This window comes from Mytilus trossulus, chromosome 1 (assembly GCF_036588685.1).
Source record: "Mytilus trossulus isolate FHL-02 chromosome 1, PNRI_Mtr1.1.1.hap1, whole genome shotgun sequence".
In the NCBI taxonomy this organism is placed as follows: Eukaryota; Metazoa; Mollusca; class Bivalvia; order Mytilida; family Mytilidae; genus Mytilus; species Mytilus trossulus.
The window spans coordinates 26,209,066-26,234,572 of record NC_086373.1 but is presented as its reverse complement, the minus strand read 5'-3'; the positions used below and the strand labels follow the sequence as shown (position 1 = coordinate 26,234,572).

The following is a 25,507-nucleotide window of genomic DNA, read 5'->3' as shown; positions in this document are numbered from 1 at the left end:
TCAGTAATTTGAACAAATACAACTAAACATATACACATGATTTACATCAATTAAGAATACATTAAAAGCATAAACATATTTCCTATTAATGCCAGGTTGATTAAGGAACATTTTGATACCAAATTCTCTATACATTATCGCCATCAATTTGAAAAAAATCCTGTTTTAGCACTTTATGTATGGCAGATTATGAATGACCTGGTTATAAGAGTTTAAATACAGAAAAAAATTACTTAAGAATATTAACAAAAACACCTTTCCATGAAAGACGCAACTTTTGGTAACAATCAGCAAAAAAAAAATATACCAATATAGGCTACACTTTTAAAGTAATCATCTTTTTAGAAAAGCATCCATTTCTGGGATTTTGTCACACTCCTGACATATTTGACACATATCATATATATCAAAAAATATATAATATGAATGCATTTATCACATGTTGGAAGAAAAGTATCAAAAACCAGAAGGCAATTCTATCGAAATTTCATGAAATTATTGAATATATAGAATATGTTCTCTTTTTTTTTTAATCAACATAAGGGTGGAATCAGAAAAAATGAAGATTTTAACATATTGGGGCATATTGTTTCCCCCATTATATTTAGGAAAGTAAATTAAATGTCAAACCAACAAGTTCAATACCAGCTAACTTGCAGCCAAATTTCATTTAGATATCTTTTACCAGCCAAAAGTTTTATTAAAAAAACATGTCAAATTTGTCAGGAGTGTGACGCTTTTTGTGTGACAGGATTTTTTTTTAATAATTTACATGTTGAGTAAAAATTATTATGATGAATGCATGTATATGAAGATGGTTTATAATCATTCTTCAATACTAGGTTTTGTAGATTATAGATTGGTGTTATCATTGCACAAATATTATGTAAATAAATATACATTGTGAAAAGGTATGTACCAAAAATTAATATTGGCAAAATTTGATAATTTCTAAATTAAAGTGTTATGGTTGTATTTTAAAGGAGTATTTGTGTGTAAAACTGGAAAGTATTTATTGTATACATGTATAAGCTATCCATAAAAGGCTATACAGACATCCTGAGGTGCATAATTCACATATTGGATTAACTTCTATACAAGCACCCAAAAATGTCAGGAGTGTGACAACTGTCAAATTTATATAATGCTTTTCATCTTACATTGTTATTTATTTTTCAGAAGCACCTGTTCCATAGAGAAGAAAAACATTTAGTGCAGCTGTGATAATCTATATGTTGAATCTACACACTTGATTTTTAGATGTCAGGAGTGTGACACTTTTTTTATACATTCAATGACATATATTGTTTAAATTTTGTATTTACTAACCTTCTTCTATCAAAATTTTGACACCAAGTAACAATGGATCATTTTTTTTAATATGTAATGAAAATTTAAACAATGTCATTGAATGTATAAAAAAAGTGTCACACTCCTGACATCTAAAAATCAAGTGTGTAGATTCAACATATAGATTATCACAGCTGCAATAAATGTTTTTCTTCTCTATGGAACAGGTGCTTCTGAAAAATAAATAACAATGTAAGATGAAAAGCATTATATAAATTTGTTACATGTTTAAAGACAGTTGTCACACTCCTGACATTTTTGGGTGCTTGTATAGAAGTTAATCCAATATGTGAATTATGCACCTCAGGATGTCTGTATAGCCTTTTATGGATAGCTTATACATGTATACAATAAATACTTTCCAGTTTTACACACAAATACTCCTTTAAAATACAACCATAACACTTTAATTTAGAAATTATCAAATTTTGCCAATATTAATTTTTGGTACATACCTTTTCATAATGTATATTTATTTACATAATATTTGTGCAATGGTAACACCAATCTATAATCTATAAAACCTAGTATTGAAGAATGATTATAAACCATCTTCATATACATGCATTCATCATAATAATTTTTACTCAACATGTAAATTATTAAAAAAAAATCCTGTCACACAAAAAGCGTCACACTCCTGACAAATTTGACATGTTTTTTTAATAAAACTTTTGGCTGGTACAAGATATCTAAATGAAATTTGGCTGCAAGTTAGCTGGTATTGAACTTGTTGGTTTGACATTTAATTTACTTTCCTAAATATAATGGGGCAAACAATATGCCCCAATATGTTAAAATCTTCATTTTTTCTGATTCCACCCATTTCACTTTATCATTGCAACTTCAAAATTATGATTGCTTTTGAAAATCTACCGATATCAATTTTCAGTGCATGAGCACTAATGTTTTGCATATCAGTTCAAAATCAATTGTTTAGAGATCAATTAAAGGTCTCTACTTCACCTTCAAATTCACATCTGAGCTTGATACATTACAGAAAGGTGATATCATTTTTGATAAAATTTGAAATAATGACAAAAGACCTCTTTGTAGCATTTTTAATGTTTGTGTTGTAATCACTCTTACTTTGATATATGAAATATTGAAGCATAAAACTTAACTTAAAACAAAACTTTACTTATTTTCCTGTTTATACATTTATATTGATTGAAAAGATGCATATATAATATACTGTTACATACCAACATAACTTTTTTTTATTTGATTTGGCATTTAACCCTTGTCGTGCGGGGGCCGTAATATTACCCAGAATACCGTTATTTTGGCATCAATGGCGCTCCATACATTTAGAGGTCATCATAATACCATTTATTTCGTAGTGTATGCACGTTTCCTCAATCTGAAACTAATCATGTCATGTTTCTCACTTTAAATATTCATTTTGAGCTCAAATACGAACTTCAAAATTTGATATCGGACAAAATTGGGTTTTTTGGAGGGGTGGGCTTGCCTTCTAGGTCTGAATCACGGAGTTCAGAGGACTGAAACCTTGACAAATACCGTTAACCTAAAGGCACATAACGACTGGTCATGTCTATTATCAAAATACGCCAAGGAAACGACTACTTCCGGTTGCAAGTCCAGTTAAAGTTCAAAATTGGAAAAATTCCGAAATTTGGTGAATTTTGGTGCAAATGACCTTCTTTACCCTGATGAACCCAGATCAGTTTCACTCCGACCTAACAACTGTTGTGATAAAAGTGTTCACTGGTGTCCACGCTACATGTAAACTACAGATGGATGCATCTATTAGCATCTCTCGGACTTACAGGTCGAGAAAAAGAACGAAAAAAGGTCAAAATTGACGCTTTTTGTACCTGAGGACCAACTTTGGGGCAAATTTCCGCCAAAAAAAAAACTATTGTTATAATCTGCTAGTATTGTATTGAATAATGGCAATTTATCATATTCATTAATTAAAAATGCCCCGTCGTTGTGCTAGACAGACACATCGTAACAATGTTCCCGCTTCATCAGATGAAGAATACTTTAAAGGGCAATCTACTTACCTTATCTTGATGAGCTAATTCAGCAACTTGATATGCTGTTTGGTCAAGAGGCTGTCTCTGTTGTTCGTGCCCTGTCAATTTTGCCTTTCCGAGTTCACCTTATCTCGGAAGAGATGGAGAAGGATGTTTATGATTATTACAATACTGATATGCCTTCGCCTGAAACATTCAGGCAAGAGATGAGACTCTGGTAGTCGTTTTGGGAAAATCAACCGGACAAACCAGAGTCAATAACATCAACCTTAACTGATGTAAGGGCATGCTCGACTTTATTTCCAAACATCACGAAAGTTCTCTTCTTACTTGCTTTGACGAGCGTCACGTCAAGCTCCACAGAAAGAGCTAACTCATCCCTTAAGTTGATCAAGAATGATTTGAGAAGCACCATGAAGGAGGATTGCCTAAATGCTCTGCTTCTTTTATATGTTCACAGAGACATTAAACTTGATTTTGATAAAATTATTGACGATTACGCCATGAGAAATCCACGTAAAATGGTTCTAATGAATCCACTCTAGTAATTGAAAATGAGAGTCCGTCAGTATTTTTCTGTGTTCATTTTAGGTTTTGCGTCAAGGTACATGTATACTAGAAATATGTATATTTCCACTTTAAAGCAATACTCAGAACGAAAGAACTTTATTCTTCAGTGTTTATTTGTCTTATATCATGTGTGTCGTTCAACGAAACACGAACTTAATAAAAAATAGAGGGATTACTTCATAATTTGATGCTAAATTGTTGAAATTCAGGAGCTTCTGAGCTTCCCCATGGACCCTCAACCGTAATCACGCCTCTCGTTCATAAAATTCTGGCCTAGGAATTGAAATGTTAAGTAACTCCTTATATCCTTGAGTTTGGAATTTCTCGTTATTGGTCTACTGCTGTTAAGATCCATCCAATCATTTTAATATACCATAGACAGTTAATGGATAGAACTCGGCATAAAAAATGTCACAACCTGACACTTTAACTATAAAATATACATGCTCCAAGTCAGGAACCGTTTTATTAGTGCAATTCTCTATTATTTTATGTTTTTAAGCCCAAAAAAGGTCCAAAATTTTTTTCGCCTCGCTTCGCTCAGCAAAATATTTTATTCACCTCCCCTTTCAAATATCCTGGACACACCCCTGCTTGCAGCTTATTAATAACATTGCTTATCTGTAATGTTGAATGTGATTTAACCTCCGTTTGAACAACAGACAAAAAAGGTTCATGGAAAGGGCGAACAAATAGATTCATGTCAAATACACATTTGATATTATATACTAGATATAAACAAGAAGATGTGGTATGATTGCCAATGAGACAACTATCCTCAAGAGACCAAAATAACACAGACATTAACAACTATAGGTCACCCTACGGCCTTCAACAATGAGCAAAGTCCATACCGCATAGTCGGCTGAAAAAGGCCCCGATATGACAATGTAAAAGATGTCCATTCATGATCTTGTGTAGCAAAAATTGCTGATTAGACTTTTATTTTGGGAGGGTACCGGCAGAACAATTAGGACAAAACCACAAGGTCCTTTAAAGTTCCATTTAAATACATTGGAGAAAAAACATAACTTTTTCTTGCCTTTTTATCCTTGCACTATTTACCTTTTAAATTGTTGGTTCTAATTCTATTATTTTTTTTTACCAAAATCCCTGCAACTCACTTTCTAATAAAATACTAATGAATAGAACATCAAAGTTATTTTGAGAAGTAATTTTCCGTGATTTGCTGTGATTACAATTTTTATCCCTGGATTTGTCACGAATTTGAAATTATTGATTAGTATTACATGATGTTTAATGGGTTCTCAGGGAAAAAGGTTTACCTACAGAAAGTAGGGTAATTTTAAGTAAGCTTAAACTGCATAGATCTATTGTCTAACTGCAGACTGTATGATCGAATGTTTAAGAAGGTGAAGGGGATGGGACATGAATATACTGCTTAAAACTCTGTCCAGCGAATTTGTTTATTTACAATGTATAAGTTCTTCCAATCGTTATTTTTATACGACCGCAAAATTTGAAAAATTTTCGTCGTATATTGCTTTCACGTTGGCGTCGTCCGAATATTTTTAGTTTTCACACTCTAACTTTAGTAAAAGTGAAAAGAAATCTATGAAATTTAAACACAAGGTTTATGAACACAAAAGGAAGGTTGGGATTGATTTTGGGAGTTTTGATCCCAACATTTTAGAAATTAGGGGCCAAAAAGGGCCCAAATAAGCATTTTCTTTTTTATTCGCACAGTAACTTTAGTTTTAGTAAATAGAAATCTATGAAATTTTAACACAAGGTTTATGACCACAAAAGGAAGGTTGGGATTGATTTTGGAAGTTTTGGTTCTAACATTTTAGGAATTAGGGGCCAAAAAGGGGTCCAAATAAGCATTTTTCTTGGTTTTCGCACCATAACTTTAGTAAAAGTGAATGGAAATCTATGAAATTTAATCACAAGGTTTATGACCACAAAAGGAAGATTTGTTTTGATTTTGGGAGTTTTGGTCCTTACAGTTTAGGAATAAGGGGCCAAAAAGGGGTCCAAGTAAGCATTTTTCTTGGTTTTCGCACCATAACTTTAGTATAAGTGAATGGAAATCTATGAAATTTAATCACAAGGTTTATGACCACAAAAGGAAGATTGGTTTTGATTTTGGGAGTTTTGGTCCTTATAGTTTAGGAATGAGGGGCCAAAAAGGGGTCCAAATAAGCATTTTTCTTGGTTTTCGCACCATAACTTTAGTATAAGTAAATAGAAATCTATGAAATTTAAACACAAGGTTTATGACCATAAAAGGAATGTTGGTATTGATTTTTGGAGTTTTTGTCCTAACAGTTTAGGAATAAGGGCCCCAAAGGGTCCAAAATTAAACTTTTTTTTTGTTTGATTTCATCAAAAATTGAATAATTGGGGTTCTTTGATATGGTGAATCTTACTGTGTATGTAGATTCTTAATTTTTGGTCCCGTTTTCAAATTGGTCTACATTAAGGTCTAAAGGGTCCAAAATTAAACTTAGTTTGATTTTTACAAAAATTGAATTCTTGGGGTCTTTGATATACTGAATCTAAAAATGTACTTAGATTTTTTATTATTGGCCCAGTTTTCAAGTTGGTCCAAATTGGGGTTCAAAATCAAACTTTGTTTGATTTCATCAAAATTGAATAAAGGGGGTTCTTTGATATGCCAAATCTAACTGTGTATGTAGATTCTTAATTTTTGGTCCTGTTTTCAATTTGGTCTTCATTAAAGTCCAAAGGGTCCAAAATTAAACTTAGTTTGATTTTAACAAAAATTGAATTCTTGGGGTTCTTTGATATGCTAAATCTAAACATGTACTTAGATTTTTTATTATGGGCCCAGTTTTCAAGTTGGTCCAAATCAGGATCTAAAATTATTATATTAAGTATTGTGCAATAGCAAGAAAGGAGTAGGTCCGGTAAGGACCGATTTTGGCCTCAAATTTCAGTTTCATCTGACGAAAGATTTTGACCACTTGTTAAACACTTAAGTGTCTATTTTATAGGATTCAATTAATTTATGTGAAAGATTTTAACTTATTTAGTCATTGAAAACGATCTGATTCACGCTCAAATATGAAAAATCTACCAAATATGCGAAAAATGTCACTGTTCAGACGGTTTTTGTCAAAAAAGAAAGTGGCCGCATCCGTGTTCATCCTGAATCTTTATATATGTTATGTATTATCATCAAATACAACTTCCATTTCAATATTTTGGATGAACACCAATGCGGCCACTTTCGTTATACACAGAAACCGTCTAAAATTTAACTAAAATGCTGGATTTGTGAAGATTTCAGTAATTTAGGATGACTTCATAGTGCTAGTAACCAATATATGTGCATTGAATTGTCAAAAACAGCCCATTTTTATGTAGCAGAACCATTCTACTATCCAATAAATAACTAAAAGTTTACATTTTAACAATTTTGTAAAACTGCTATATTTTGGGGCCAAAAAGCACTCTTACCGCACCTACTCCTTTTCAATTACACAGTACTCAGCAATAACAAGAAATCTTCAATTGCACAGTATTGTGCAATAGCAAGTAATTTCCAATTGCACAGTATTGCACAATAGCAAGAAATCTTCAATTGCACAGTATTGTGCAATAGCAAGTAATTTCAATTGCACAGTATTGCGCAATAGCAAGAAATATCTAATTGCACAATATTGTGCAATAGCAAGAATTTTAATTGGAGTGATTTGGAGTTATCTTTCTTTGTCCAGAATAGGTAGTTGAATCAACTCAAATCATTGTTTTATACAATATACAATGTATATTCACTTTTACTACCAACTGGTAAATTTAAACAATCTTTACCATTCAGTGATAACAAGCACATTTTTACATTTTATTATTTTATGATGTATTTAAATGAGTAATTATTGTTGCAAACTCCATTAGAAATTTGAATTGAGATCAGTTTTGGAATAAAGGATAGGGGGATGTGAAAAAAAATTGGGGGGGGGGGGGGGGGGGGGGGGTCAATTTTTCTCATTTGAAATTTCATAAATACAAAGGAATTTCTTCAAACATTTTTTGAGAGGATTAATATTCAACAGCATAGTGAATTGCTCAAAGGCAAAACAAAAATTTTAAGTTCATTAGACCACATTCATTCTGTGTATGAAACCTATGCTGTGTCAACTTTTTAATCACAATCCAAATTTAGAGCTGTATCCAGCTTGAATGTTGTGTCCATACTTGCCCCAACCGTTCAGGGTTCAATCTGCGGTCGTATAAAGCTGCGCCCTGCGGAGCATCTGGTTTATATCAACTGTAAGCATCAATTTGACTTGACATTTAGAGGGATATTTGTGAGGTGAAATTCTTCTCACCTGGTTATGGGGTAATAGTTGATGCTTCTATCACTCCTTTAGCTTATCTGGCCCATTATGGACCAAGTGAGCAATCCTTACCTCTTCTGTGGCATCAAATTCAACAGTTTACTTTTACTAAAATCTTTTCCTCTGAAACTGCTAGGCCAAATTTTATCAAATTTGCTAAATCATCATTAGGGTATTTAGTATTAAAATGTATCTGATGACCCTGCCTGCCAGCCAACATAGCTGACATGGCTAAAAATAGTGCAAGCTTTGACCATGTTAAGTTGATGTGATATTTCTTGTAAATTAAATTTCAAATTTTTCAACATGAATTCAATTTTCATCAGTAAAACAGGCAATACATTTTAGTGTGTTCACTCTCGTGTTATCTATTGATGATAGGGTTACTCACCCTAAAGTCAAACACCTTATACATATTTTCTGGTTTATGTGCCTTGGTTGAGACACAGCTGTGAAATTGCCCAGAAGCTTCCACTAGATTACTTGAATGTCCTGTATATCATAGGAACTACTCTGAACTAATCATCAAATCTATTCTAGTTTTTGTTCACATTTTTTAGCTCTTAACTTTTATCATTTGTCACTGGAAGAAAATGAATTATTAAGTTTGGACCTCACTTACACATTTTAAATTGTCTGACTACTGGACATCAAAGTTCCTGCTGGCAATAACCTGACATTACATATAAACAGTTTTCAAATTGATGAAGAAAAACATATGGCTGTATAAACTTGCTGTATAAGAACTCATCAATGCATGGAAATTTTCTAAAATGTGACTGCAAATATTACAATATTTATTACTTTTGTTACGAAGAAAAATACTTTTAAAAGGCTAGTCTTGCTAATGGGTTATGTGGGTCCTAGGGGCAAACTATCCCACCACTATTATAGAGTTTTTTAAGTGCTTTTTTGTTCTGATTTTTAGTTAGTGTACATTTTTTTATAAAGATATTGTTATTCCACTGATGAAGATCAACAATAGCAAGGTTAAGATCTAGAACGATGATTACAAACATGTATGTCCATGTGTCTGTATCAAGTGGGTGGCTGTCTTTTGTAATATTTTAGTATTTTTTAATGTTTTTTCCTCATAAGATCACGATGTTAAGACAGATCTCAGTTTGAGTCATAATCACTTTAATTTTTTTTTCTTCTAAATTTTTAGCTTAAGTAAAGGCATTTTTACAGTGAATACAGGAGATAGGGTGTACATGAATGAGACATCAACCCAACAACTCCATTCAAAAACAACAAAAAAACATCTATCTAGAACTACAGTCTTCAACAAAAAATGGTGTGCTTTCAATATATCAAGCTGTAACTAAATATCCTTAAGCCTAGCAAGATGTGAAAAGATTAAACTTGATTTACTAACAAAGATTGGTAAGCTGCCCACCAAATTTTAGATAACCACTATTAAGGGGGCTGTTTCATGATACAGGGACATCAGTTTGTGCCCTTAAGTCATTCTCACTTACTGTTTGTTTTGTTTTGATCACCTTTTCTGTCCTTAATTAAGCTTTAGACTTATTTGGCTTTGGTGTCAAGGTTTGATTTATATTTTACTACATAAGAATGAAATAAGTAAAATCAATACAAGTTCAAATAATGAATTCATCAGGCAAAGGAAAGATGAAAGCATTGTTTTTAAAATATTATTTTCCATTAAGAAATAATTATAATCTCACTCATTCAAAGCACTGATTCCTTGTCTAGATTTGACTATGGGTGCTATAAACAGTTTCGTATAAAAAACTAGGGGTTATTCCCTGACTAAAAATAACCATGGAGGAAAAGTATCATGTTTTTTGTGTTTGATTGTAAAAAATAGTTAATTAGCTTTCAATTAAAACAGGTTGAATGATTGAAATATTTTTAAAAATTAAATTAACTTTACATGTTTTGAGGGGAGACAACTTTGTAAACATCCTGTTTTTTTGGCAGTGAAAATTGAAAACTTATTTGCAGCCACTGTAGCTCTTTTCGGAGCAGGAAACCGTACCCTGAAACAAGATTTTTTTGAAAGGCCAGGTAAAAACCAACAAATTTCATACAGTTTTGATTATGAAAAATTAGCATGGATCATGTCTTCATGTCTGTGCACATGACCTGGTTTCAAGTTTTTTCTGTCAAAATTAGAGCTTTTTTCCCCCATGTTCATTGGATGGAATGTTTTTAATATATTAAAAGTACACATTATTTTTATTTCATTATAAACAAGAGAACATTCTGATTCCAGTGATATCAAGTTTTATACAAGTATCTTTATTAATCAGTCCACCACTAAGGGTCACTTATGCATGGTCCCTAAAAATGTGACGTCATAGAAAAAAACTGTTGATTGCACCCTATACTCATGGTCCATTTTGGATTTTAGATCAGCCCTTGAACATTTGTAGAAGTTTTGGATTTTTAAATATTTTGACCTTGATCACAAATTGCTGAAAATCACATCTGAAATTAAAAAAATCAAGAACTTAGAATTGATACTATAAGTAGGAAAAGCATAGTTAAGGAACAAAATAAACTAAAAAAATGACAGGTCATGGAGCTCCTTTTTGAGATATTTGTATTTATAAATATGGCGGGAAAAGGCTGATTCAGACTTAAAATTTACCTTATATTTTGCATTGGTATCAATGTTTTGGTCACAAATCAAAAGAAAAAAAATTGAAATTTGCTTTAATTTTGGCAAATTACCTTTTATGGGCTATCAAGTCTTACAGGAAAAAATAAATGGGTGTTATGGGGCAAAATATTTTACATTGTATCGTATGGAAAAAAACAAATAGAGCGAACACTTTACACAAATTCAAAAACCTCACCTAAGTTATAATCATCCTTAAGAAACAATAATAAAACTAAGGAAAAGTCATATAGTTCAGTAAAAATACAAATGCTCTAGATCTGAATAATCTTAAGTAATAAACAAACATTATTTAATTATACCTTTCAAGGTTGAAAAACGTTTTGTAATCCAGAAGTTATCTGTTAATTACAGCCAATAAAGCTCTTGTTCAATTCTACAGAGACCTGACATAAAAGTAATGAACAAACAGATAATTAACTGCTCTGGGATTTAGACAGTAGGATGAGAAAAACCTTTTATTTGTTTTTGTCACATAATCAGAATGCAATAGTCACTCCTACATAATGATAAAAACTTTGTTGCCTGACCTTTGTTGAAAAAGATATTTGTAAGGTATTTTGGTACTTTGTACTAAAAAGAAATAGTTGTTTTAATAGTTCTTTTATTTGAGTATTCTTATGTATAAAAGGAGTAGAGATGGAATGATAATGCCAATGAAACAACTTGTCACAAGTGACCAAATGACAAAAAAAACAACAGCTACAGGTCACTGTAAAGCCTTCAACAATGAGCAAAGCCCATAACCACATTTTGCGTCTTCAGCTCTTTTAGAAACCAGCTTTGGTGAAGTAAATCAAAATTTTTCTTAGGAAAGTCTTAAATTAGGCATGCATAGATATAGGAAGATGTGGTATGAGTGCCAATGAGACAACTCTGTATCCAAGTCACAATTTGCATTTAAGTAAACCATGATAAGTCAAAATAAGGTCGTCAACAGAGTCTTGGCTCACACCTAACAGCAAACTATAAAGTGCCCCAAAATAACTAGTGTAAAACCATTCAAATGGGAAAACCAATGGTCTTATGATAAAAAACAAGAAAAGAGAAACACTTGTGAACCACAGCAACAAACAACAACTTATTAATTACAGGCTCATGACTTTAGACAGGCACCTACAGAATTAGACAGGCTAGGTTTGTGTCATAACCTGGGACAGAGGTGAAACAGCATTACATAAGACCGAACTACAAAAATGATTATGCTCTTAGTACATTTGATGAGACCCTAAAATGGCCCTGTAATTCTTAAGCTTTATTTTTCTGAATTTTATGTGTATAAAATGACAGCTTTATGATTCTCTATTTCAGCCATCCATGGGAAGCAATGGCCAGGACCACCAAGAGAGATAAAAGCAAAGGTTACACAAGTCAAGAATGAAACTCAGGCTCAGTTTTCATGGAAACCACCATATGATGGTCAGAAATAGTTTTATAATAATACATCTTTTTTAGGCCACAATGGTTAAACTGTGATGATTCCTTATTTTGAATGAATGTATTAAGGATGGACTTGGGTGAGGTTTTGAACATTTGTGTCAGGTGTTAAGACTCCTTGTTTTTTTCCTACAATACAGGGTAAAATGCTTTGCTCCATAATACCCTGGCATTTTCTTTTCATAAAAGACTACAATAGCTCATAAAAGTAGATTCTTGATTTCTTTTTTTTTCGATTTGAGACCCAAATAATATCAATATTTGCAAATGCAGGGCAAAAGTCTGAATCAGCCTTTTCCCGCCATTTCTTTAAACTCAAATGTCTCAAATAGGAGCTCCATAGCCTATCAATATTTTTAGCTTATTTTGTTTCTTAACTGATGCTCTGTCAACTTAAATATCAATTTTTATAATTATTTTGATCCTTTAAAGTTTCACTGAAGTACATCCTTAATTCACAGTACCTGAATTTTGTAATTATTAATATCTGAAGACATTTAAATAGTAAGGGCAGGGAAGATTGGGCATGGCTTTACTAACAGCACTGTAAATCAAGCATTCTAAACTTTGGACTGGTTGTATAAAACTTAAAAGAAAAAGTTAATTCTTTTTTTTTTATTCTTAGTATCCAAGCTTTATGCATTATAGATTTACAACATGTTTCTCGTTTAAGACAGCTTGTCACCCAACTAGTGCACATTGTTTAAAGGTTAAAAAGACATGCACTTAAAAATCATTAAAAAGTGCCTAAAGTTCGAGGAACTCCTTATGTAAAGTCATGAATAGCTAATTAATAGGATAATCTTTGATGTTCTTTGGTACCATTTTATCTGTTAATAGATCCCAAGACCGATTCATAATCCAGCATTCATAATAAGACATAATTAAAAAAAATAGGTAAGCTTCAATGTGAACATGAAATTTCAAAGTAATTTTTTTTTATACAAGAAATTTGTGTAGGTGTTGTATTATATATAGTGATGTTGGAATATGATTATACCTTTGGTAGTTTGATAATAAACAATAAATCCTGTTATAATAAGGAATTTCTGGTCTAAAAAGATGGAAGTGATCAATGGGATATATATATAAGCACACCAGTAGGGTTATGGTTTAATAAAAAAGGAGGAATTTCAGAAATCAATGTCTATGTACATTGAGGTGGGTCTCATTGGGGTATAAGCGTTTTGGGGGATTGCCAATATTTTGTAAGAGTGACACGTGAAAATCAAATTATTGTGCCATGAAAATAGGAAATGAAGTCTAGCAGGGAACTGGAAATTACAAAAAAATGAGAATTCCTTACGTACATAGTGTAAGAGGGATACGGGAATCTAAAAAAAGAAAACAGAAAACAGTAACCAGGATCCGTAATAAAACCAGGATCCGTAATCAATCCCCCCCCCCCCCCCCCCCCCCAGTGTGATTGCCAATGAGACAACTCTCTACCAGAGACCAAATGATGTCGAGGTGAACAGCTGTATATTTAAATCCTTCTGTAGTCTTCAGTCCAATTATTTTCTAAGCCTTGTGCATTTTATAGTTTACTACGCTAATTATGAAAATGATCACAGATGAAGTATTACCTAATGTTTAAACTTTACTCTGTAATTAAGAATTAACAGTTTTCTTGGATGTTGGTTAATTTATTTTGTGACCTTGATGATCGTTACACAGAAAACATGGAGAATTCAGAGAATATTGGTCATCTACGATCTAGACTTTTGAGTGGGTTCAAACTATATTTTATTCAATAAATCAAATCATGCTGTATTGTTTTAATACTTTATAAACAATAGGATTCAGAAACAAGCAACAGGGATTATTTTAATCTAGTCTTCAAAAAAGATGATGGCATACAGCATAATTAATACGTTCTCCATCTATTTAATTGACACTAAAATTATTGCATGCTTTGCAGATTTCTGCTACCAGTACCATTACATTTAAGTTCTGTTTTTTTCATTGACAAAAGAAAATTGCTGCCAATTACCATTACATTCATGAACTGTTTTATTCATTGACAAAAACAAATTTGAGGCCAGCATCATTATATTCATGTTTTTATTCATTTCCCAAAACGAATAGCTGCCAGTACCATTACATTCATGACTTGTTTTTTCATCGACAAAAAAAAATTGCTGCCAGTACCATTACATTCATGAACTTTTTTATTCATTGACAAAAAAAAATGCTGCCAGTGTCATTAAATTCATGGACTGTTTTATTCATTGACACAAACAAATTTTAGTCCAGTCAAACTAAGATTTAACCTCAAACTAATTGCAACAGAAAGTATTTTAGTTCTAATCTATAGCATTATGCCCTATATATACACAGAAAAAAGTCCCATTAAATCTAACTTGAGGAAAACTCAAAATCAGCATTTTTAATTTCCTATGGAAATTAACATTGGAAGGGGAGATAACTCTTACAAAAATTAGTGTTTTTTTTGTCAGTTTTTGGTTGTTTTTCTGGAAATTTATGGAAGGTATAATAATTTGATGGGGTTATAAGTTTGTATTTGACTAAATTATATAATCTTCTTCTCATGAAATGTACAAAACCGAAGTGCTATGGGTAGTTTTATTTTTTTCTTGCCTTCTTCATTAAAGAAATTGCAAATTTGCAGCTTTGAAACCATTTTGAAAAAATAATGTGAAAAATTTGGTGTTGTTTATATTTGTATATTATATTTTTTCAGCAACTTACATATCTAAAGAAACTTTAAACCACAAAAAGAAGAATACATGCTTAATTATTTTTATTAAATTTGAGATTCTTTACCTCGACATGTTGAAAGTTTCAATAAATGGTCAACTAATGAATTACAAAATCTAGATTATAGCTTGATAAAAGATATGAAAACACATTTAGAGTTGTTTGTTTTACTCTAAAGACCGCTAAAAAATCAAAAATCAATACATTCTTATGAATAGAAGCGGTAAACTTTTAATTTTGTATCAATTTTTATTGATATTTCTGCCTTTTTTGCAAGAGTTATCTCCCTTTTCAATGCAAATCTCCATAGGAATTTTAAATGGTGATTTTTTTAGTCTTCCGCAAGTTAGATTTTATGGGACTTTTTTCTGTGCATATTTAGGGTATAATGCTAAAGATTAAAACTTAAAAATCTTCTGTTGCAATTACTTTCAGGTTGGGGTCAAATTTATGCTAGATTGACTGGACTATTTGAGGCCAGCATCATTATATTCATGTTTTTATTCATTTCCCAAAACAAATAGCTGCTAATGCCATTACATTCATGAACTGTTTTATTCAATGACCAAAAAAATTGATGCCAGTACCATTTATATACTAAAATGACAGATGTCACTGGGTCAGTTGTTCTAGGGATGTGTCACTGGGTCACTTGTTCTAGGCATGTGTCACTGGGTCAGTTTTTCTAGTAATGTGTCACTGGGTCAGTTGTTCTAGTGATATGCCACAGGGTCAGTATTAGGAATGCTTAACAAAATGGTCTTTCTGTACTAATCTCTGAAATGAAATACTAGGTTAATAACCATCATTCATAGACATCTGATCCACTAGGAGGAAGTTGAAAAATGTAACAATAAGTGTTGCCTGAAGTATAAACTAATTTAACATACAACAAATATACACCTAAATAATTCTTCTTTGAAAAGACATTGATCAGAAATACAATAGATATGTAATATGTTTCAATAAGACGATAATGTATCTCAAATTATACAATGCTACAAATGCAACTTACTTTATAAGGTTTCAAAATGATGGCTCTATCTATATAGATCTATATATCTTTCATTAAAGAAGGAAGTTAATATTTATTGGTTAAAATATGAAAAAAATATATGAGATTTTGAAATTGATGTCAGCTGCAAGGTTTCCTCAGCAGGTCTCAGACAGATTGTTAAGGAATTTTAGAAAATGAAAAAATGCAATTTAGGTACACTACAGTACTGAAAAACAGAATTTATATATTTAAATGCACTACATGATTTGTTTTTACTGACAAATTTCTCCCTGATTGTGAGGTACACATGTCTGTCTTGGAGGGTTCATCTGGCTTGGCCTTGTTTTCAATTTCTCCCTGGTTATAAGGTACACATGTCTGTCTTGGAGGGTTCATCTGACTTGGCCTTGTTTTCAATTTCTCCCCGTTTGTAAGGTACACATGTCTGTCTTGGAGGGTTCATCTGACTTGGACTTGTTTTCATGGTTCATTGATCAATGTTAAGTTCTCTTGATTAAGTCTGTTTCTTACTACTCTAAGCTGTGGTGTACATATTATTATTTTGTACAAGTTATTACATGTATAAATATAACTATACAAGTAATTTACTTGTACAATTTTTGTGGAGAAAATAATAATAACTTGTACTACTCACTATCTTTGAGTTGTATTTGTAACTTCAAATGATTTATTTAAAGGCTCCTTTCTTTTGATTTGTTAGTTTGGGATATTTTTGTCATTTGTCAGGGTTTTTTTCATTTACTATTTTTTCATATTAATTTATTTGTTTGTTTATTTTTTCTTAGTAGATATCACTCAGTGTATGTATTTTGATTTTTTTATTGTGTTTATTTTTCTTTTCTTTCAAGTGTTTATTTGTGTTGATTTTGAAATGTTAAAAGATTATAGACGATGTATTATAATAACATAAGCTAACATGACACCTTGGGCAGATTTAGCTAATTAGATATTACATTTGCCTGTTTTACAGCCACCCCGACAGCTGTGGTGAACATGGCCTTGGCCACTATTGCAATTGTAGTTGTACTGCTTTCCTATTGTTAACTTTAATTATTAAGTAAGAGAACATCATATATACAGCGGAAAGTAGAATTACAGGATACTGCTAACTTCTTTTCTTTCTTCTTAACAAGTTACCTTATGAAGTCAGCCTCATAAGAATAAAGTAACAAGTCGGCAAGAAGGTGGCCACAGTTTGTTCTCATTGAAATGCCGATAGTTTTTACCTGTTTTTCAACAAAATATCGGCATTTCAATGAGAACAAACTGGCCACCTTCACCAAAAATAACAAATAAGTCGGGTCAATCAAGAAATCTGAAGCATCTTGATAATTATAAATTAGAGGCTCCATTATGAAGCCTGTGTCACTCACATGATATTTTTATTTATAATTGATGCATGAAATAGTGCAACTGTTATACTTTTGCTCTAGTTTCAGAGATACAAGTCAAAAACTGAATTCCCTTTATGTTCTATTTTGAGCCATGTCTGCCATTTTGGTTGGCAGGTAGGGTCGTCGGACACATTTTTAAAAACTAAATACCCTTATGCTTATTTGTGGCCAAGTTTGGTCAAATTTGTCTCAGAAGAAGACTTTTGTAAAAGATTACAAAAATTGATGAAAAAATTGATAAATTTGACTTTAAAGGGGAATAACTACTTATGGGGTCAATTGACCATTTTGGTCATGTTGACTTATTTGTAGATCTTACTTTGCTGAACATAATTGCTGTTAACAAATTATCTCTATTTGTAATAATATTCAAACTTATAGCCAAAAGCAACAAAACCTAACAACAGTTTGTCTGATTTGTCTGAAAATTTCAGGACAAATATATCTTAACCTCAGATAAACCTCAGATATTTTAACCTCAGATAATCATTTATATCTACGTCAAAATTGCTCTAAATGCTTTAGTTTCAGAGAGATTAGTCAAAACTGCATTTGACGAGTATGTTCTATTTTTAGCTTTGTCGGCCATGTTGGTTGACAGGTTCTTTCATCAGACATATTTTTTAAAACAAGATACTCAAAATTATGATTATGACCAAGTTTGGCTAAATTTCTCTCAGTACTTTTAGAGGAGAAGATTTTTGTACGATTACAACTTTTACTGTAAACATGGTAAAGGACAATAACTCCTTAAGGGGTCAATTGACCATTTTGGTCATGTTGACTTATTTGTAATCTTACTTTTCTAACCTTGGAGAGCAGTGTAACAGTTCAACAAGGCCAAGTAATACATTATTTGTATAAAGGGAAACAATTTCAAATAAGTCATGAATAATGAGTTGTACAAGTTATTATCTTTTTCTGAGTAAAAATTGTACTAGTAATTACTTGTTCAATTGTATTTGTACAAGTAATAACCTGTATGATGTCTGTCTGGTATGCATCATCTGAAAATGACATCATTTTTATACGACCGCAAATTTTTGAAAAATTGGTATCACTTTGTTGTCGTCAGCCTCGTCTGAAAATGGATGGTTTCCGGGTAATAATTTAAGTATAAGTAAATAGAAATCAATAAGATTTTAACACAATGTTTATAACCACAAAAGGAAGGTTTTGGATTGATTTTGGGGGTTATGGTCCCTAAGGTTTAGGAATAAGGGGACCAAAGGGGCCAAAACAAGCATTTTTCTAGTGTCAGGACAATAAGTTGTGTATAAGTATTTCAATTGTTCTGAAATTGTACCACAATGTTTAATACCATAATTAGAAGGTTGAGATATATTTTAAGGGTTATGGGGAATGGTCTAGGAATAAAGGACCAAAAAGTTGCCCAAAACAAGCATTTTTTTAGTTTCAGGAAAATAAATTGGAGTTATCTTTCTTTGTCCAGAATGGTTGCTGAATCACCTAAAACCAATGCTTTATGAAATCTTCTCTGAAAATTGGAGTTACCTTTCTTTGTACAAAATAGTAGTTGAATCAACTTAAATTAATGCTAGGTACAATATACAATGCAATATTCACTTAAGTACCAACTGATAGATTAAAGCATTATCTTTATCATTCAGTGATTACAAGCACTTTGATTATCATTCTAGGGTTATGCCCCTTTACAAATGGAAAGATTCAGTTTAAGTTCATTTTTTGGCATTTTATATTTTAAAATTGTATGATGTATTTTAATGAGTAGTTATTGTTGCAAACTCCATTAGAAATTTGAATTGAGATCATATTTGGAATAAAGGAAAGGGGAAGGTGAAAAAAATTGAGGAGGGGGGGGGGGGGGGTAATTTTTTCTTCTCCTAGGATTAATATTCAACAGCATAGGGAATTGCTCAAAAGCAAAACAAAATTTTTTTAAGTTCATTAGACCACCTTCATTCTGTGTCAGAAACCTATGCTGTGTAAACTATTTAATCACAATCCAAATTCAGAGCTGTATCCAGCTTGAATGTTGTGTCCATACTTTTTGCCCCAATTGTTCAAGGTTTTGACCTCTGCGGTCATATTAAGGTGGCACGGTAGTATTTGCTTTCCAGAATTTAGGTTGCTCTTTTGTGTACCCTACTTAGGTAAATGTATCTAAACAGTGTGATTGGAAAAAAAAATACAGTATCAACTGAACATACTTTCCCAAACTGAGTGATGAATCAGGTGTAGAAAAATATGAAATAATTTTATATACAGATGAAAATGAATTTTTGAGAATTTTTGAGAATTTTGCATTCACTGCACCATAAAAGACCTAAAAGTACTAGTGGCCTTAGGATTTTAAAAATAGCAAAAAAAGTAAACGGTCATGGTACATATCCAAATTCATTTCTGAATGGTAAAATGAAAGTACTTCAGTTAACTGTGAATGTAGAATTTTTTGCAGTGTTAGAAAGTGGTGAAAATTCTAAAAAGGCTATCATTATCCCTTATGGCCAGGAAATACTACCGTGCCACCTTAAGGGGGATATATATTTTTACACTAAATCAATAAAGGAACTTTTTTTACCTATGCAATTTGTAAGTTTATCAATACAAAGTTGATTAAGGGCAACTATGATAAAAACAAGCCTTAAATTCCACCCCTGAGAGTAAAAATTGCTGATTCAGCAAATTTTGCTTGATCTGTAGGTAATAATGTAAAAATTTACCTAGAAAGTAGAAATTCATTATTTTTATGTATCTTGCACTACATTTTTAATTATAAATGCTCGCTTTGACTTTTCGCAGTGTCTGACACATGTGCAACCACTGAAATTTGAGACGCGACATTCTTCGGTTGCATGTACATCCTATTATTTTCACCGAAATAAATAAATTGCATAATTTCTTATTTTTTTCAACACAAATACAGCTTTACTATTTTTCTTCAGGTTTAATTTGTAGTACTGATGTAACATGACACCAGTTGGAGCTTTTGGAGAACTAGTAACTGGTTAAGGGGTCCTTACTTATTCATTAAGCTCTCATACTGGTCTGAAATAGAGATAGAAATAGGGGTTTCTTTACATTAAATAGACCTTATTTTTGACAAAGAATGTATTTATGATGTTATATCAGCAAGATTAAATGGTTTATTCATTTTCCATGCAAATACCATTAGTTTTTAAGATTTTCTGACAGTGAAAAGCACAATAAAGGCAAATTGATTATGTAAGGGGACATAATTTAACGTAATGCATACATGAGAAATAGACAAACAGTCAACTTAGAGATGTGTTCTAGTACATGTATTGTCAAACAGATTTTGGAATAATAGTTAACTGCAATCTAAAGACTCTTGTTGTATTATTCTCATAATCTGAAAATGTTTAAAGTAATATAAGGCATGCTGTAAAATGTGGAATGGACTTTAATACCAGTTTTCATGATTTGGTGCTAAACTGTTTCTTTCAGTCAGATTAACCATAAACAGAGTTGGCAATCCACTAATTCCTCCTGAATCATCATGTTTGACTTCTGTGTTGATTTGAAACATCATATATTTGGGTTTTGTTCACTCCTTAAGTAAAAATGGTAAGATGAAAAAAAAAGGAAAAATCTGCCAGATGGGGTAGTGATGTAATGTTTCATTTTTTTTTGGTAAGAAATGAGTGCAGACTAGTATTCTTTATTGTAATATGTTCCAAAATAAGAAGTCTATGCATCATAGTTGTCATGACTGGTTTCAAGTTTGTTATGTCTTGGTTAAGGTGGCACGGTAGTATTTGCTTTCCAGAATTTAGGTTGCTCTTTTGTGTACCCTACTTCGGTAAATGTATCTAAACAGTGTGATTGGAAAAAAAATACAGTATCAACTGAACATACTTTCCCAAACTGAGTGATGAATCAGGTGTAGAAAAATATGAAATACTTTTATATACAGATGAAAATGAATTTTTGAGAATTTTTGAGAATTTTGCATTCACTGCACCATAAAAGACCTAAAAGTACTAGTGGCCTTAGGATTTTAAAAATAGCAAAAAAAGTAAACGGTCATGGTACATATCCAAATTCATTTCTGAATGGTAAAATGAAAGTACTTCAGTTAACTGTGAATGTAGAATTTTTTGCAGTGTTAGAAAGTGGTGAAAATTCTAAAAAAGGCTATCATTATCCCTTATGGCCAGGAAATACTACCGTGCCACCTAAAGCTGTGCCCTGCGTAGCGTGTGAATATATCTTATTGTTCTATGTTAAGCTTTCATGGTTTGGTCTGTTTCTAGAATATTTAAGCATTCTGTCATTTCTATTTGGTGTATGGAATAAATTTGAATTACAAAAAACGTTTTAAAGTCTTTTCTGCAAGCATCAAATATATATGTATTTTTTTGTTGTGTTTTTTTTTGTTGTTTTTTTTTATTCAGATTGATCTTAAGGAATTTCATGTCAAACCATGCACATTACCATTGATTACCATTGCTAAATATAAGTGATATAGATCTAGTAAACAAAATGTGCATAGTGGGTGTAACTGAAATCAGGTGGAATATTTCTTCTATGATAAGATACACTTACAAGTTTTTACTTTTAATATTTACATAATGATGTCTTTCAACCCCATGATGATTATTTTCCTGTTAAAAGATCTAGTCTGCTGAATTGGATTTTGTTTTTTTTAATATTGGCCTACATGAAGTCTGAGTTATAATGATAAAAGCATATTTATGGTGGTTTAACTTGACAGCAGAATGCAATTTATTGAGGAAAAAATAATGTCATCATCAATTTTAAGTAGAAATAAAACATGGACGTAGTTTGGATGGAATTTAACTGAATCAGATGCTGCAAGATAATACTACAAGGTCAAACAGGTTTTATTATATTGAGTATTCAGACATCAGGGTCACGTGAATTAACTGGACAATAAAACTTAACCACAGCTTGTATATTGTACTTTTTACCGTTGTGAAAATCCACATAGAAACATGTATTATAAGTATTTTTTTTTTTTTTTTAAAAGCCAAATCTAAAACATTTTTTTTTTTATTATTTCAGCTTCCATCCACTCCTTGAAAGGATTTCTTTTAAGAATAACAACATTTGAAGACGTGAGGGGAACATTTGTTGCAGGAAGTCCATGGTGTTTCTACTTAAATTTTACCAACAGCTCATGGACAGAATCGCCACATGCTTACGTAAGATAGCTATAAATAGATAGCTGATGTATATCTCTGAAAATATGAGCAGTAAAGGCTTGTAGTATTTGCCTGGCTCTGAAAGGTCCACGAATTAAAATTTTATGTAAATTCTTTCAAAATAAATGCCAATTGATTTATTTGTTCCCTTCTGTTATAACTTTGGTGGTGGACATTTAGTCCAATGAGAGAAAAAACCTGTGTTCTTGGGACTTTCAGAGGGTGGAGGACCTGGAATCTTTGTGATGCTGTAAGTAACAAAGTTTCCATCTGCTTTATCTTCATTCAATCTTCATTGTCTTTGACCTCATTTTAATGGTATAGCACCTGCTTAAAAAAATGACTATATGTATAAGTCACTTTAATATAGTAAATTTCCTTTTTAACAAAAGTAGAATATTTTACCATTGTCTGGCATCTTATAGATGGGTTCATAGAGTTCACCGTAATTTGTAGTACTTATTTCTCTTCTCAGAATACTTGTTATAGAGTTCATACACTTAATCCAAAAACAGAAATTCTTAATGAAAAGTGATCAAAAAGACTTCTTTTTTATTTTTTACTTTTAAGGCCTTAGTTCTTGGTAGAAATGAATGGTTAGGCCACGGTTTTTTAATTTGTTGGTTTACGGATTTTCTCCATGAAAAAGTCGGGTCGGTCGGTCGGAAAAAAAAGAAAAAAAAAAGATCTTTCAAGACAGAAAAACTGATATGCAAAATAAAAATATATTTCACCTTTCTAATAATATGTTTGCCATACTATTTTGTCAACGTTCTTAAATTTTAGTTTGATGAAACATTATTGCTCAGCTGTAAACATCGCATGACATTGTCTAATAATTTTCCGTAAAAAAGGGGGGTACACGGACAAAGACGAAATTAAATCGTCATTTCACAAATAAGAAAAACAGATTCACGTCAGTTATTTGACTTAGCTTTTAATCAAAATTTGGTGAAAAAATAATAAGCACGAAAACTGATAACAAAAAAAAATTAAAAATTGCGTACCAAATAAGTTTCAACACACGTGTCAAAAACGTAATAGACTCGTCCACTGGAAAAACGAGAATATCAGGTTAAATAATCTGTTGTCATGCATTCCCGTTTTTATCTACATGGACGATATTTTTTCATTGTCTATTTTTAGAAACGTAAACTGAAAGTTTCATTTTTTCACAACAGAAAGTGACATCACTTCTGTTACTGATTAACGCATTTCATTTCATAAAAAAAAGGATATTTTAATTATTTTTCAGGGATAATACATTTGTTAGGGTCCGCGAGAATAAAAAAAAGCCTGAAAATTCGATTTTATTTTTATTCTGGAAATCGGCAAAATCGGGTCGGCGGATCCGTAAACCAACAAATTAAAAAATCCAGGCCTTATTTTGTCAGTTCCTATTTGATGGAAAAAGGACATGATGAATAGGTTTTTAAGAGATTTTTAGCTCACCTGGCCCAAAGGGCCAAGTGAGCTTTTCTCATCACTTGGCGTCCGGCGTCGTCCTGCGTCCGGCGTTAACTTTTACAAAAATCTTCTCCTCTGAAACTACTGGGCCAAATTTAACCAAACTTGGCCATAATCAACATTGGGGTATCTAGTTTAAAAATTGTGTCCGGTGACCCCGCCAACCAACCAAGATGGCCGCCATGGCTAAAAATAGAACATAGGGGTAAAATGCAGTTTTTGGCTTATAACTCAAAAACCAAAGCATTTAGAGCAAATCTGACATGGGGTAAAATTTTTATCAGGTTAAGATCTATCTGCCCTGAAATTTTCAGATGAATCTGATATTCCGTTGTTAGGTTGCTGCCCCTGAATTGGTAATTTTAAGGAAATTTTGTTGTTTTTGGTTATTATCTTGAATATTATTTTAGACAGAGATAAACTGTAAACAGCAATAATGTTCAGCAAAGTAAGATCTACAAATAAGTCAACGTGACCAATATGGTCAGTTGACCACTTTAGGAGTTATTGCCCTTTATAGTCAATTTTTAACCATTTTTCGTAAATCTTAGTAATCTTTTAGAAAAATCTTCTCCTCTGAAACTACGCGGCCAAATTAATTGAAACTTGGTCACAATCATCATTGGGGTATCTAGTTTAAAAATTGTGTCCAATAACCCGGCCAACCAACCAAGATGGCCGCCACGTCTAAAAATAGAACATAGGGGTAAAATGCAGTTTTTGGCTTATAACTCAAAAACCAAAGCATTAAGAGTAAATCTGACACGAAGTAAAATTGTTGATCAGGTCAAGATCTATCTGCCCTGGAATTTTCAGATGAATTGGATCATCGGTTGTTAGGTTGCTGCCCCTGAATTGGTAATTTTGAGGAAATTTTGCTGTTTTTTTTTGTTTTTATCTTGAATATTATTATAGATAGGGATAAACTGTAAACAGCAATAATGTACAGCAAAGTAAGAACTACAAATAAGTCAACATGACCAAAATAGTCAATTGACCCCCTAAGGAGTTATTGCCCTTCAAAGTCAATTTTTAATAATTTTCACAAAATTTGTAGATTTTCACTAACATTTTCCACAGAAACTACTGTTATAGATGGAGATAATTGTAAGCAGCAAAAATGTTTAGTAAAGTAAGATCTACAAACACATCACCATCACCAAAACACAATTTTGTCATGAATCCATCTGTGTACAATGTTTAATATTAACATAGACCAAGGTGAGCGACACAGGCTCTTTAGAGCCTCTAGTTTTTTAAAGTTGAAGAAAAAATCCATTATGCAATATCTTGTATTAAATTTTATTGATTTCTGCTAATAGCATAGAGTGAGTGTGAAATTTGGAATGAATACTGAACATGATGACATGACATGTAAATTAATAAATTAAAAAA

General features: G+C 31.9%; 1 protein-coding gene across 3 annotated transcripts in view; it reads left to right on the top strand.

The window, feature by feature from the left end:
- LOC134720503 (uncharacterized) overlaps nucleotides 1-25,507 on the top strand; it is an 89,057-nt gene that overhangs the window by 31,132 nt on the left and 32,418 nt on the right. For all 3 annotated transcript variants that reach the window (XM_063582841.1, XM_063582840.1, XM_063582842.1), the window contains 2 exons: nucleotides 12,216-12,323; nucleotides 22,506-22,645. In XM_063582841.1, the coding sequence (XP_063438911.1) occupies nucleotides 12,216-12,323; nucleotides 22,506-22,645 (248 nt within the window). The remainder of the gene's footprint in view (nucleotides 1-12,215; nucleotides 12,324-22,505; nucleotides 22,646-25,507) is intronic.